The sequence below is a fragment of the Doryrhamphus excisus genome, chromosome 17 (genome assembly GCF_030265055.1).
Source record: "Doryrhamphus excisus isolate RoL2022-K1 chromosome 17, RoL_Dexc_1.0, whole genome shotgun sequence".
Taxonomy (NCBI): Eukaryota; Metazoa; Chordata; class Actinopteri; order Syngnathiformes; family Syngnathidae; genus Doryrhamphus; species Doryrhamphus excisus.
The window spans coordinates 1,102,830-1,117,207 of NC_080482.1; the positions used below are offsets into that span (position 1 = coordinate 1,102,830).

At 42.6% G+C, this 14,378-nt stretch overlaps 1 protein-coding gene across 2 annotated transcripts in view; it reads right to left on the reverse strand.

The window, feature by feature from the left end:
• The window catches only part of dnah5 (dynein, axonemal, heavy chain 5), a 63,673-nt gene extending 49,641 nt beyond the window's left edge, over nucleotides 1–14,032 (reverse strand). The window contains exons 1-35 of one of the 2 annotated variants that reach the window (XM_058052762.1): nucleotides 13,847–14,032; nucleotides 13,476–13,610; nucleotides 13,260–13,344; nucleotides 13,008–13,168; nucleotides 11,169–11,387; nucleotides 10,941–11,078; nucleotides 10,606–10,782; nucleotides 10,406–10,519; nucleotides 10,227–10,334; nucleotides 9,990–10,112; nucleotides 9,708–9,923; nucleotides 9,350–9,376; nucleotides 9,093–9,200; nucleotides 8,869–8,954; nucleotides 8,369–8,576; nucleotides 8,173–8,286; nucleotides 7,406–7,612; nucleotides 7,225–7,305; nucleotides 6,967–7,057; nucleotides 6,509–6,654; nucleotides 5,872–6,049; nucleotides 5,272–5,526; nucleotides 4,998–5,197; nucleotides 4,486–4,579; nucleotides 4,194–4,336; nucleotides 4,040–4,116; nucleotides 3,825–3,949; nucleotides 3,510–3,745; nucleotides 2,888–3,106; nucleotides 2,391–2,453; nucleotides 2,069–2,307; nucleotides 1,696–1,843; nucleotides 1,509–1,601; nucleotides 333–532; nucleotides 32–185 (exon numbers count right to left, since the gene is read on the reverse strand). In XM_058052762.1, the coding sequence (XP_057908745.1) occupies nucleotides 32–185; nucleotides 333–532; nucleotides 1,509–1,601; nucleotides 1,696–1,843; nucleotides 2,069–2,307; nucleotides 2,391–2,453; nucleotides 2,888–3,106; nucleotides 3,510–3,745; nucleotides 3,825–3,949; nucleotides 4,040–4,116; nucleotides 4,194–4,336; nucleotides 4,486–4,579; nucleotides 4,998–5,197; nucleotides 5,272–5,526; nucleotides 5,872–6,049; nucleotides 6,509–6,654; nucleotides 6,967–7,057; nucleotides 7,225–7,305; nucleotides 7,406–7,612; nucleotides 8,173–8,286; nucleotides 8,369–8,576; nucleotides 8,869–8,954; nucleotides 9,093–9,200; nucleotides 9,350–9,376; nucleotides 9,708–9,923; nucleotides 9,990–10,112; nucleotides 10,227–10,334; nucleotides 10,406–10,519; nucleotides 10,606–10,782; nucleotides 10,941–11,078; nucleotides 11,169–11,387; nucleotides 13,008–13,168; nucleotides 13,260–13,344; nucleotides 13,476–13,610; nucleotides 13,847–13,873 (4,995 nt within the window). In that variant the 5' untranslated portion in view covers nucleotides 13,874–14,032. The remainder of the gene's footprint in view (nucleotides 1–31; nucleotides 186–332; nucleotides 533–1,508; nucleotides 1,602–1,695; nucleotides 1,844–2,068; nucleotides 2,308–2,390; nucleotides 2,454–2,887; nucleotides 3,107–3,509; nucleotides 3,746–3,824; nucleotides 3,950–4,039; nucleotides 4,117–4,193; nucleotides 4,337–4,485; nucleotides 4,580–4,997; nucleotides 5,198–5,271; nucleotides 5,527–5,871; nucleotides 6,050–6,508; nucleotides 6,655–6,966; nucleotides 7,058–7,224; nucleotides 7,306–7,405; nucleotides 7,613–8,172; nucleotides 8,287–8,368; nucleotides 8,577–8,868; nucleotides 8,955–9,092; nucleotides 9,201–9,349; nucleotides 9,377–9,707; nucleotides 9,924–9,989; nucleotides 10,113–10,226; nucleotides 10,335–10,405; nucleotides 10,520–10,605; nucleotides 10,783–10,940; nucleotides 11,079–11,168; nucleotides 11,388–13,007; nucleotides 13,169–13,259; nucleotides 13,345–13,475; nucleotides 13,611–13,846) is intronic. The other variant, XM_058052763.1, reaches the window with a different exon arrangement.
• Nucleotides 14,033–14,378: the final 346 nt, after the last annotated feature.

Below are 14,378 nucleotides of genomic sequence, written 5' to 3' on the forward strand. Positions count from 1 at the left end.
ATTGTTGGAATGTGAGTATCGAACGTGCTACCTTGGGTAGCTGTTTAGCTATGTCTCCCCCCACAAATACTGCCTCCAGGTAGATCCAAAGGTTCTGCACGGTCATCCAGTTTTCTATGATATCAGTGGTGTTGGATAGATTCAGAACCCATTTCTGAATCTGGGCTTTAAATGGGGTGTTGTACCTGGGCGAGGGAAACCATACTGGTTATGTAGAGTACAACAAAATGGACAGTGAAAGCACTCATCATTTTTGGGAAGCAAAACACAGTCTTCAGCTTCTGAGATTTTGGACGTACTTGGCGTTCTAACAGCCGTCAATCATGACGTACCTGTTACTCATAAGAGATCCCAAAATCATGAGACTGTCCTCCATGCTGGAAATGATCTCTGACGTGCTGTCTCCTCTCAATAAGAGCTCCCCACGGGTCTTAAAGTTGGCGAATGTAAAAGTCTTGTTGTCCCACTCCGCAATTACTTGCTTGAGCTTCTGCTCAATATCCCGCTCTTTCACCGCACTGATGCAAATATCCTGCAATGGACGACCCAACACGTCTATGAAATCATACAGTAATGTCAGATTCATTTTTCCAATTTTGTGTTACCTTGGTACATTTCAATGATTTTTTTAAAGTGCATTATTGCATGTTTTTGCAACAGTGTATGAAAGTGCATTGTGTTCTGTGTCCTTGTGGTCTACTCGAACGACCTATCGGTGCTCTGTTGTATGCGTCTGTCATTGTACTTACTACTGCTACAAGTAGAGGGAGTGTATACTCATATGTGTCCAGCTGGAGGAAAGATGTCATCCCTCCACCTCCTCTCAGTATGTGTAGCTGGCTAAATGTAGAGTCCTGATTGGAGGACCATCCCATTGTGTCCTGCGTTCCGATTGAGGGCGCTCAGAAGTGCTTCTGACGTCACCATATGAACGACTTAGTACGTTTTACTTTGTCTTTCAAAATGTGATCTATTCATCCTACTGCAGTAAATGGTACTAAATATCTTTATTAAATGTACATAACAAAAACAATATACAAAATGCACTACTTAATATGACAATATTAATAAATACTAAATTAATAGCTACTTATGCTGATTTCCCTGAGGAATCCCAAAGAGATTAATAAAGAATTCTGTCTGTAAGACGAGGTAACCACATCGATAACTTTAAATAAATGCATTAGCTATGGTTTTCTCCCATGGTTTACATGTACATATACCTCAAGTAGCATTTATTGTTGCGTGGAGGTGGAGGTTGGGACTTTTCCCAGATGACTTTGCCATCATTGAAGGGGCTGACACGTAGAGACAGACGACCATTCACAATGACATTTACATCCCTGAGGCTGTACTGAATTAACCTAACATACGGTGAGTGTCTTTGGCCTGTGGAAATAAGGAGGAAGTGGAGGGAATCCCAAGCATACACTCACCTTCCCGGGAGGCAGCGGCTTCCCTTTTTTCTATGAATTCATCGACTTTGGATGAGGCTAGTCAAGCCTTACCTCGATCTCCTCTCTGTACTTGAGAAGAGGAGCCTCCATGATGCTTCGCAGTTTGAAGGTATCGGTCTCAACCTCAAAGGTATGTCCTGTCACCTGCTCGCATGACCAGCCAGGAACCAGACAGAAACCACCCAGATGGTCAACATTAGCAAGTCTAATGGTGATGACATGACACTTTTCCACTGACCTCTGTCATTCTCTTCCAGTGGCGCATCATCATGGCTTTGTTAGCCATGAGCTCCAAAAGGGGACAGCACTCATTGAATTCATCAATGATTTTCTTCAGCTCCAGGAAAGCTTCCCACTCCTTGAGAGCTCGAGGGAGCTTGCGACATCTGCAGATGAAAATCAAAACAAACATTAATATGACTGTTTGCAGGGTGTGTATTGTCACTGACACACGGAGCCTCAAACAGCACATTTTGTACACAAACGCCTCAAATTGAATTCCTTCTTGACATTGCATCCCATTAAGGCGTGTCCGTGGTGTTTACAAGGTTATTATAAGTCATCACGTTGATCACGCCAATGACTATGGTACAGTAAATGACTTATCTCACCTTGTTTGAAAGTCCAGCAGATCATTATTGATTTTCTCAATGTGCAAGTCAGCCCACAGGATGTCATTGTACCCGTTGACAGTTTCAATAACGTTGTTGTAGAGGCCGTACAGCTTCTGCAGTAGAGACAGCTGCTTCCTAATTTCTAAGAGCTGCGGATGCTGGGTAACAGGAAGTCCAAACAGCTCTTCGCCACCTGTGTAGGTGATGTACTTTCTGAAAAGGTTATCGAAACGATTCTGAAGCGGGGGGAAATAAGTTATTCGTTAGCGGTCATTGACGGTTTTCTGTATTTCTTCATGGTAAATGGAATCCATCTTACCTGGTACATGATAAGTCTATCGCTGGCATCCTGAGGAGCTAACCCCACGACCATTGGACCATCCTGGAGGGGGGGGGAGAAAGTACACGCTGAGTGTTAATATATTCTCCGTCCCTACAGTCAACCCTTACTGAAGCGTTTGGACGGCAATGTAAACACTGCAAAATGATGCGCGCTCACAGACAGTGTCACTCCCTACATTGACAAAGAAATGCAACCATTCTATTTGGTTATGTGGCACATTTGGGTGCATACATTTGGGTGAGAGGCGGGGTGCACCCTGGAGGGGGCACATATTGACAAACAACCATTCCCACTCACATTCATACCTATGGACAATTTGGAGTCGCCAATGAAGCTAGCATGTTTTTGGAATGGGGTGTATTGTTGTCAGAAAGCTATTAGCTATTGGTTTGAAAAATAAACATTGTGCATCCCTCCATTTTAGTATACATAACAATATCCACTTGTATTTGCATGGATCCTTCCCCATTCACCTTATCGTAGTCCATGTAAAACTGTTGACAGTCTTCCATGAAGACCTGCATGTTGGTGAGTAGTTCTCCTCTGAACTTGGGCTGCAGGGCAATCAGTTCGTTCTGCACCTCGTTGCTCCGGGACAAGAGCTTCTCCCACATGTAGCGCACCGTGTCGACCTTGTCAGCTTCTTCTTTGGCCACTGAGAGCTCATACTTGTGGAGCATGGCATAGGACTCCTGTAGGGCAGAGAAAAGAGGAATTTCAAAAACGGAAAAGTAGTTCCATCTGAAAAATATTGGGCAAACTTACATTTATATCCATTACATGGATAAATGTCAACCTTTTAAACAATCAGTCTTCATTATGTAGACAATTTTTTGCTTCCAGCTTTGTGGGAACCGTTGTGCAGAGACAGAGGAAATTGTGACAAAAAGCAAAACTATGTCGTTTTCCTTCTTATCGCTTGTAATGTTAAGGTGCCCCAAAATAGAAGTGAATTAAAGTTGAAAGTCTTATCTTCCTTCCCTCCATTCTCTCATCTAAATAACATACATGCAAACTTCATGTGAAACACTCCGACATCCCACATCTCATTGACATGTCTGTGGATAGTTGACTGCAGTCCACTTGTCTCCTTACCTCAATGGGGCCAACCTGGAAGTCAATGGCTATTTGGTTCTCTCTGATCTCCTTGAATGCTGCCATGGCGATGCGAATGTCGTCAAGGTCTTTAATCTGGCGGTTGAGTTTCTTTCCAACTTCATCCACAAAGGCGAAGATCTGCTCCATCTCGGAACGATATTTCCTGTTACAGTACAGCCCGTAGTCCACCATCCAGTTTTTGGTTTCAGCTGTGAGAGACATCTTCAGATCCTCTGGTACCAAAAAAAAGCATAAAACGGTTGAAACTACTCAGTATAAAAGCGTGAAGTATTCATCTTCTTCGTCTCTAACCTGTAAATAGAGCCAAGGATCCAACAGCAATGCACTCCGGCCCTGAGTTTATTTCCAGCTGTAGGTCTCGATAGTAGAGAATCTGGCTCTCAAACTCTGACAGCAACGGACTACCGTGGACGAACCTAGGAAAAAAAAACGGATCCCTAAGACACTGTTGCTAAAACGCAGTTCACCTGCCATTGAGTACTAGAACGCAGTACTGGAAATCATACTTTTGCATCGTGTCACTGCGGTCCTTTCTCCAAATGTGATGGTAATTACTGAAACGGTCCAGAGCTTGCATCACTTCCTGCACCACCATGCAAAGACGTCAATCATAAATTTAAAAAAAATGATATAAATTCTTTGATATGTAACCAAGGATACCTTTCTGGTGGAGAGAATGGATGTGCTGAGAACGGAAACCAGTTTGACAATCTCCTTGTTCTCAGAAACATTCTTGTAGTAGTTCCTGGCTTGGATGGGAACAGCTTGACTTGCATATGCTGAAACCTCAGAGGTGCTGCCATCTAGAAGGTATGGCATGAAACGCTGTGGTCAGTTCAGGCTGACGAATGAAGAAGCGACTGAACATGAAGTACAGATTAGCCATTTGTATTTGTCTAGACACCGGGACTCATGTCACAATGAAATAATAGTTGGAGTTGTTGTGCAGTACCGGCCAAGCTTCTGTATGTTGTTGTTCCATCTTCTGACTCACTTTCAGACGTGTCTGGTTTTAATGCTGCTATTCGCCTTGCATTCATTTTTCTCTGCAAAAGAGAAAAACAAATACAGAATCTGACAAAAGTGAGTTCCTCACTACACGACCCTTCAAATGTTGCGGCTATGATGGCTTTTCAAAACATTCATTCATAAAGTCGTTTTGTGGTAGAATATGGCCTGTTATTAGTCCAAAAGTATGCATGTTTAAGTAAATTGTCAAAAATTTTCAAGCATAAATACATGTTCTGAAGGGTGGATACCATAGCAATGAAGTCAGTGTGCAGTATTAATTCACTGTACTGTACAGAACTGATGTAGTTCTTGTTTTATCAGGTCTTCTACACTTTTTACATTGCCAGTTGTGAGAACATTGGCCATCAAGACCACATTTTGTGTGACCTTCACCGCTGTATGATTGGATACAACTTTAGTGTTCAAGGCCTTATGAACTATCTACAATCACACCTTTGGGATCCTTTCCTCGCTCCATTGACCAACGCCCTTGCAGACGCTGATCACGGAGTCCACCGCCCGGTTCAGTGCCTGCTGAATATCCTCCAGACTCGGAATGACTACGATGTTTGGAATGGAGAGGGCCACATTGACTCTGAAAATGGCCTGCTGGCCATGGTCGCTTCTCCCACGTCTGGGGGAGTCATTTTCACCTGAAGGACAACAGAAGAGTGGTGGTGATAATGTGGGAGGTGCGGCAAAGTAGCAACTGGTAATACGAGCCTACCCGGGAAATGTGCAAGCGGGGAGATTTGGATGCGCTTGCGCATCATCTCCAAGGTGTTCCGTGTCACTCTGAGCAAAGCATCTACATTGCGGTGGTTGAAATATGTCAGCAGCTCCTGTGCTTCTTCCTCCATTACTTCCATCAGGTCCTTCCTCCTCTTCCTCCTCACCGAGGGAGAAGACGGACCAACGCTAGCAGGAGGGAGCAAGGTGTTTCTGGACAGGAGCCGTGTGTCTGAGAGACCATCGTTATCCCCTGAGGTAAAAGGAGAACACCTTCATGAACCTGCTGTAGTTCTAGTGAACATGAACTGGCCTTCAACCATCAAACTACCATCCAAACATCCATTGTTACATAAATCGACCAGTTCTGCATGTGTGCTGTGTGAACCAGTAACCAACCAATGACCCCAACTTATTATGCAATGATGTGTTTAATATGAAAATAAAGTCATCACTTCCTGGCAGTGGACTTACAAAAGCGATAGTAGCAGAGATAGGGTACAATGCAACAAGAACCCTGACCCTAACCCTATTAGTTATTGTGTCGTATTGTTTTATATTGCATAATTTATGAAGAGACAGAACGAAGCAGCGATACCTTCGCTGTCAACGTGTTGTTCCGTGTTGCTTTGACAGCAGCTTTCTTCTTCCGGCTTCTCAGCCTCGTCTCGTTGACTGTTGTCAAACTCCAGCAGCATGTTGATCAGGTCATTAGCTGCTTCCTCCACCTGCAAGCTCTTGGTGTGCAGACTCTGGGCTTGTTTGATACACAAATCCTATGCACACAAACACCACACGCACAAGAGGATTGCAGCGTATTGTTGGATCTTTAAAGCTCTACCAAGTATTCATCTGTATTCATTAGTGTCACTCAGCCATTGTTTGCTTTTCTATTTAATACACAGCTTGCGGAAGCGAGATAAAAAATGAATTGCAATAAATCAGGTGCAGGTGATACATCGCGTATTGACGAGTCTCCAGTGATTACATGTACTATTAATCATTTAACATTGTACTGTTGAGTGATCACATTTAAAAACACATTAATCATAGTTATTATAATGTAGAAATGCTATAATTCCTCATTCATGTAAATTGCATCATGGACTTAGAATCCGCAAACCAGAAATGCTTTCATTGATGAGACACTTTGCTATTAATGGGCTTGAACACAAGTACAGTGTGAAGTAATGAATGTGTGAATAGTCTTTATTGGACAGTCTGGATGTCTTTACCCTGGTGGTCCTCACAAGGTCCTCACAGCTGACTGCTTCGTCTTCTGGGAGACTGCATAATGTGCACGTGCTCATCTCCTGCAACACTGCATCTATCCTGAACTCTGCCAGGTCGTTCACTCTGTCCATCAACAGCTCCAGATCCTCTGGAGGAGAGAGGAAGCAGTCAGACGTGGCCGAGAAGACCATGGCGAAGCAAAGCGGAGGAAGAGGAGGCAAATAAACAATCAATTGTAAACAGTGACTGTAATATAATACGGATGTGTAGTGGAGTGGAATAGAGGCTGTATATTAATTATGAATGAGGGAACACACGCTATGAAAATGCAGACGCTGGAGATGATAACGTAATGTAAATGTTATCAGATGGAGCCGCTGCTGAATTGCAGGATGACTCGAGTCTCAGCAAGTGAGATATTGATCTCACCGGAGGATGTTTTGTTCCCCCTTTTGCTTACCTAAGGCTTTGTCGATGTTACTCAGGTACTTGTCTATGTTCATTGATGTCCAGTTGAGGGAGGTCAACCCCGGCTGTATTGCGTCATCCACCTGTCAAGTTAATGATAATAATAATAATGATTCACACTGTAGTTGCGTTAAAAATTATTATTATATATTATTTAAAAACACCCCTTTATTGCTCTGAGGGTCCAGGGTGGTATAATAAATGTTTGTGTCGGGCGGGGTGCACCCTGGACTGGTTCCCAGCATCTTACCTTAGCTACATGTGGCATGGCCAATTGCTCAAAGGCACTCTGAATATTGGCTCGCACTCTGGCGTTCTCGCTCAACATCAGCTGGAAAATATACAAAAATGTCTTATTCACTCAGAATGTGTCAAATGTCGTTCTCGATGAAATTATTATTCGTGGTGAGCGAGTGCGTGTCGTTGGCCACCTGCAGCTTGTTGTAGTTCATCTTCAGGGTGTCCTGCTGTCGCTGCAGCAAAGCAGCAAAGGGCGGGATCTCTAAATTGATCCGCCGCATGCAGTTTGCCTCTCTGATTTGAGTTAGAATCTCTGGGTCAAAGTTCACAAACAACTCTCCCGTCTCCGGCGATCGGAACAGCAAAGAAGCCTGCAGGCCTGCCCTGGCGTCCTCAACCTGGATATCAGAGGTGAGTAGGGGGGTCACTAGTTTTAATGCAGGACTGGACGTACAGACTTTTCAGTCCAAGTGAGTACTGTACATTATGAAGTGCATGACCAAAGCATGATGCTTTTAACTGTTGCATTTCTTTCCGCAAATTGAAACAAGTAAAAATGATAAAAGTTCAAATAAAGACGGCAATTGTAGCTACTACTTATCATAAATATTCAAATTGCAGTTGGCATTTGATTAGTTGAATATTTTTAGGTCTAAAAGCACTGGAGTTGCCGTGGTCCCATGATCCACCAGGAAGTTGGGAACACGGAGTGCAAGTAGAATTGCAAGGTTTATAGTGTGCGTTGATGTGCACTTCCGATCCTGCCTCGCAGGCCACTCCCATATCCAAGTATTATGATTGACAGTAGCAAACCACAGCACACACTGATAGACTTTTGGCTGTGCTGTTCCGTCTGTACAAGAAATATCATCATATTTAAATCTCTTATTGGACAATGAAAGTCAGACTTGGAAGAAACTTATTGCCTGTCTTTCATCATCTTTTCTCTCCTCTTTACCTTTTTCATCCAGCTGTGATGGTGAAGTATCTCGTACTCAAGCAGAACCGTCGCTACTCTGTTGTAATTCCTGATTATCTTCTTGGCATCCGGTGTGGAAAGAACTCCAGTATGCTGTACAAATATGCAGTCATTGGAAGATGGACTATTTTTAACATGTTAATGGTCATTTTGAGTACAATGATGACGTGTGAACCTTTTGAAAGAGGTCCATGGGGCCCTGGATCCTGCTGTACAGCTGTCGAGCCCACATGATCCGACCGGAGACTGGGGGCAAGTCTCGGCCGATTGGTGGATCAACTTTCTGCTTCGTGTAAAGCCGGGACACCATTTCAATGTCTCGGCCAAAGTTTTGGAAAACAAGCTGGTACTTTTCCTCAATTCCCAGGTTGGGGATTCCCAATCTGGTTTATTGACAGAAAACAGGATACATGAGTCTTTTAAAGGTCTCATGTTATGCCAAATTGTCTTCTAATCATTTTATAACAATAATATAATAATATGTGTTCCTAGAGCACCAAACATGAGATAAATCTATCATCTCGCACACTTGCTTGCTTCCCTTTTTATGTCGATAATGGATGATTTGAAAGATGACTGTCCAAAGAATCAGAACCTTGAACATATACATTCATGTCTCGTGTGATAATTACAGGCAACAAAAGAAGGCAGAAGAACTGAAAGACCGCAGCTTACTGTTCAAACTTCTTCAACACGTCAAGTGCTTGTTCAGTATTTGGAATTTTGGCAAAGGTGCCAGCCATAAAAGTCTTCAGCTGCTCCTGAATGTGCAAAAACAAAAACAGTTACTTTCAAACTCTCAAGGATTTTTTTCTTTAGAACACAAGAAAGCAAGTCAGTCAGCATTAAATAAATACATATTTCAATAAATACATGAAATGAATACATATTTAACATACGTGAAGTTCAGAGGTGCTTTTGCAGAATTCCTCATAGTCCACATCAAAGTCGGTTCTTCTCTGGTCAAGGAAACTGTAATGTTTAGTCGTCATGTTCAACACGATCGCCTGACAAAGAAACAGAAAATACACAACAATCAGACCTCTCCAAAACAATGTTATTGCTCAACCACAACCACAACGGGATTCTCGATGGCCTAATCCTGAATTCATTTAGAATTGGGATTAGCCGTGAGATACGGTAAATTGGGCATTACCTCCCATTTCGCTTGCATTTCTGTTGTCTTGTTCATCCATGACGGCACAGGCACAAAAAGATCAGATTTTATCAATGAAAAGGTGTAAAGATTTTATTAAAAAAGCAACAATAACCTTGACAATAAAGATTGTTCGTAAAAATGTTGGATTGTCCATAATTAGGCGGATGAAGTCACATCCAGTTGTTGTCGTAGAGACGGAGAGCAAACATCAGCTAAGCTTAATTGGAGAGTAAAAACTACATTTGGCAGCACCCATAAACTGCGTTCACATGACCCAGACGGGCTGCCAGCGGATCTTGATTGACATGAGACCAATATGAACTTTGAATACAAGCTCTGGCAAATCGCCACTTACTTGAAACCTGGTGGCCACCGTCTCGAGTCCCTCCAACTTTGAGTCCTGCAGGACCGAATAGGTGGAAATGGTGGCCAACATTTCCAAGATCTTGTGGAGTCGTCGCTGAAAGGTGTCAAACTTCCCAAAAATGTACATCTCACTGAAGTCAAACTGCCTTTCTGTTGGCGTTTGCTCCAGCTTGGCCTTGGTCTTATGGAAACACTGCTGATACTCCTGGAAGATGTAATATGCGACGTCAGGAAGTACAAGACTTTGCTCAAGGCTACTTTCATTGACTACCTTGTTCAGCCGAATGGCAGCTTGGAGTTTTCCCTCTACAACTTGTTGTGGTTGATCCCAAATGGAATTTGCTCCATTGTTAGTAATATAGGCTTTGCAGGCTGTGATCATCTGGTTGGTTACCTATCAAGTGTAACAGACAAAATGTTCAAAGGTCCGGATGGTATTTTACGGTATACTAGAGCTGCGGCGTACCTTAACATGACGTGTGGACCAGTTTAGTTTTCTGCCACTTACCTTGACAAAGAGTGATGTAATCTTTTCAGATGTATTGTAGTAGTGAGAGATTCTGTGAATCATTCTGATGGCATTTATGAGACCCGGGATGGCATCCACCATGGATACCTGTTGTCAAGAAGAAGTACCGTATATCTCCATGTATCTCCATAACTGTCAAGTTACTCCTAAATACTTACGGGGTCACTGTTGTAAAGAGGATCACAAAACTTCTCCAAGCTGTAAAGATACTTGACGTTGTCCTTGGCCTCGTTGGCTGAATCAGTAATCTTGGTGTCCAGTTCCCGCCACAACTAGAAGGAACAAACCATTGCGGAGCTTATAAAGAAATGACATGGCAATTTGCCATTTTAAAATATCATTGTTGATGATATCTCACCTTGATAATTTTAGATTTAGCCATCAAAAGCACACCCAGCACTGCCTTCACATCAGGGCTCTTGAGCTGATCCAGAAGGTAGTTGAAGCGAGACATGCGTTTCTTCCAGTGGTCCAGCTCTGCTCGTGGGCCGAGATCCTCAGCTTCTTTTCTGAGCTGGTCACTCTCAGCTAAGACCTGATGCATCATTGTGTCGTTTTAAAGATATACAAACGTATTTATTGCTATTGAATGGGTAGAATTTGAAGAAGCTGAAGATGTAATGATATTTACTGTAAATGAAGGTATCATACTGTAAATGAAATGTTTACTGTAAATGAAGGTATCATAATCACCTGTTCGATCTGCTTAATCCAGACTTTCATGCAGGCTTCTATCTTTTCGATGGTCTCTGTGTTATTGGCGGCAGCCATGTAGTCTGATGGGCCTTTCAGCACCCCCAGGTCAAATGTGTCGCACTCCTTTAAAGTAACCTGAACACGGGCCAGACCGCCGTTTCTCAAGGTGAATTGTGGACGATGCATGAACTGCATTTATACATACACATCGTGTATGTAACCCACCTTCTCTCGCAGGCTTTCTTGTGCACCAGCCAGGACAGACACAAAATGTTCCAATGATGATATGAAGTCCTGTTTCACTGCTTGGGCCTGAGGACTAGCCAGCTCTCCCCAACCATGGTTCATCTTGGCTAGGGTCGGGATGAAGACCTCGGAGAGCAGTTGTTCCACACTCTTTAAAAGGCCTCCTTCTGAGGTGTCCAACATATTGAAGTTGACATCCTGGAATAAACATAACATGCATGAGGTATGGCACTGCGGAGCACAAATATGAGACAGCATTATGCGGTGTATAAGACACCCCCATGTTTAAGAGAAAATAGATTTGTACATCAGCTGCACGGGGCCATAAGGCATAAGTTCACTGCATAAAATGGCATATTGTGGCGCGCAGACGTCTGTGAAGATCAGGTAACTGTTTATTTGACCAGAGCCAATCATGAGCTACAAGAAAACTCATGACAAGCTTGCCACTGGAAATTGCAAGAGGTTCTTGCTCGATAGAACAGTCACAGTGTCATCTTGCAAAGAATGCTAAAATCGTCACACAGCAACTTAACACTCAAAAGATAGGTAGGAAATATACAAGTACCGGTACAAGTTTAGAATAAAAAAAAAAACAATTTTATTTCTCCCAGCAAAGCATTTCATTGGCTAAGGCTGCCAGGACACTGCAATGATTCGTCCAATGGTTCATCTTAGAACAACAGGGCAAACATTGACCAGCCTTTGCGTTCTGCACACATGCACAGTCTCATAAATGCAACACAAGAGTTGACACAATAAAAAGCAACATATTTATGATAGCTGATTGTACTTTGCAGTGGTGTCTTGCATCATCCCGAGCGCTATATGTGATATTATGCTAACTTGATTGTATATTGTAGAAAAGCAATGACATTGACACAGGCAGGCAGAGTAACCAGCATTTGGGGATGATGTTTATCACCGACTGCATCAAACAAATAGAAGCGATTCTTCATAAAAAATAGTTTGTAGGAGATGAAATGTTGCATCATCACCACACTGTTTATCTACCATTCAAATCATTTATTCTCTCTTACAGTACATCAAAAGGAAGCGGTTGCATCTTTCTCGTGTAAAAACACATCAGAGAATAGGAAAGGTGCCTTATTTCACATGCATATGATTCATATTATTCTACTACTGAGCATATGAAAGAAATATTTGATCAAAGTTGAAAAGCTGCAAAAAAAGAGTGTCAAACTCAAAACCCGGGGGCCAGATGTGGGCAACCACATCCTTTTATGTGGCCCGCAGACGCTTGGGAATAATGTCAATATTGACAACCTTTTCCCATCTAAATGTATTTGTCCTTTCGTTTTCACATGAAAACTGTACTGTGTGCCGTTCTATTCCAAGCATTTTGTGTTCATTCATTCATTTTCTACCTCTTATCCTCACGACGGCCGTGGGGGTGCTGGAGCCTATCCCAGCTGTCTTCTGTGAGAGGCGGGGTACACCCTGGACTGGTGGCCAGCCAATCACAGGGCACATATAGACAAACAACCATTCACACTCACATTCATACCTATGGACAATATGGAGTGGCTAATTAGCCTATGTGTTAACCACTCCACCACCGTGCAGCCGCATTTTTTGTTCTCAAAAGCAAATACTTCACTTGTCATTTCAAGGCAATGTATCCATTCATTTGTAAGTAAAAATATAATGATCAAATGCGTGGGCAATAGTGTAATATCATGAGGGCACATCCATAATGTATATTTGACTCCGAGGGCAGCCCGAAGCGCGATGTGGCCCCCAATAAAATAGGTTTGACACCCCTGCTTTATAATTCAATTCCCCAAACAGACTCACTCTGTGGATGCTTTCAGAAGTGATTGCCTTTGAAGCGTTGGCTCTGGTGAAGAAGACACACACTCCAGTCAGGGCGACATCCCCCCCGTCCGTCACAAACACTTTACACTTTGTGCTGGGACCAGGAGGATGCGGAAGCTGGAGAGATGATGATGATGATGCTGAAACATAGAAATCGTCATTTAAATCTTGATTCATCATTGTATCGGTGCAAACAGTCCCATACACAAAAACACACAAAAATATCTGCACCTCCTTCCGCCGGCCCAGCTTCCTGATAGTAAAACATGAGGTGTGGAAGCCCTTCAGCCACAAAGAACTGCTCCATGCGTTCAAGCTAAGGAAAACACAGTTTTACATTTGTGACAACACAGTGGACTGTATAATGAAAGTAGTCCTGGATTATTTACAAACACTGAACACAACAGAACTTCAAATAATACAGATGGTATTAGGTGGGAATTGGACCTGGTTCCCGTCCAGGATGGCGTCCTCCACATCAGACTTCTCTAGTCCGAGGCATGACGCCACGATGCTCAGCACGTAGTCATGTCTTCCATCAAGTTGGGCACGCTTGGCTTCACGCTCCTCCTTTAGCTTTTGCTGATAAAAAAAAATGCAGATCAGATATTAATATCAGGATGACTATTCCTTGCGCACAGCATAATCAATAACAGAGGATTGAAGTTATTTGGGCGTTGTGAGAGGGGAGGTTATGCAATCGATTTTTTAAACTTTAAAAGATTCATGCAGGTTCTGAACAAGTTGCTTTCCAGCGTTGGAAATGACATTTTAGTGTCATTTGGAAGTCATACTTAGATTAGTACTAAGTCACTCACACTGTACGCAAGACACATAAAAGACATAAAATACTGTCATAAAAACAGTACAAACAAAAATTATATGATGCAATCATATTTAAAAAAATAACCAAAAAACACTAAAAAAAAACACTATACTGCTTAGTTATTGCCATTGCTGTCATCGGAGCAGATCCTTTAACATGCTCAAGGATACTGTAGCAACCTAGCAGTTCTGGAGTGTGGAGTGATTTCCAACAGGCTTGAATGGGACATGAGTCCTGACTGTGTGTGTGTGTTTGGGGGGGGGGGCAGTCCAAAGAGGACCGATACATTCAAAGAAGCCTGGACTGGTCACATTTAGGGCAGGGCACATACGGGCAAACAACCATTCACACTCATTCATAGATATGGACAATTCAGAGTATAAAAAATATAATATAAAAATATATTTAGATAAAATATATTAATCTTGAAAACTGAGTCTGCATTTTTCTGTGATGTTTTTGGATTAAGATTAAGTGTGCACTCGTGCATCTCCATCTTTGATTGGAATAACAGTGAAACGTCT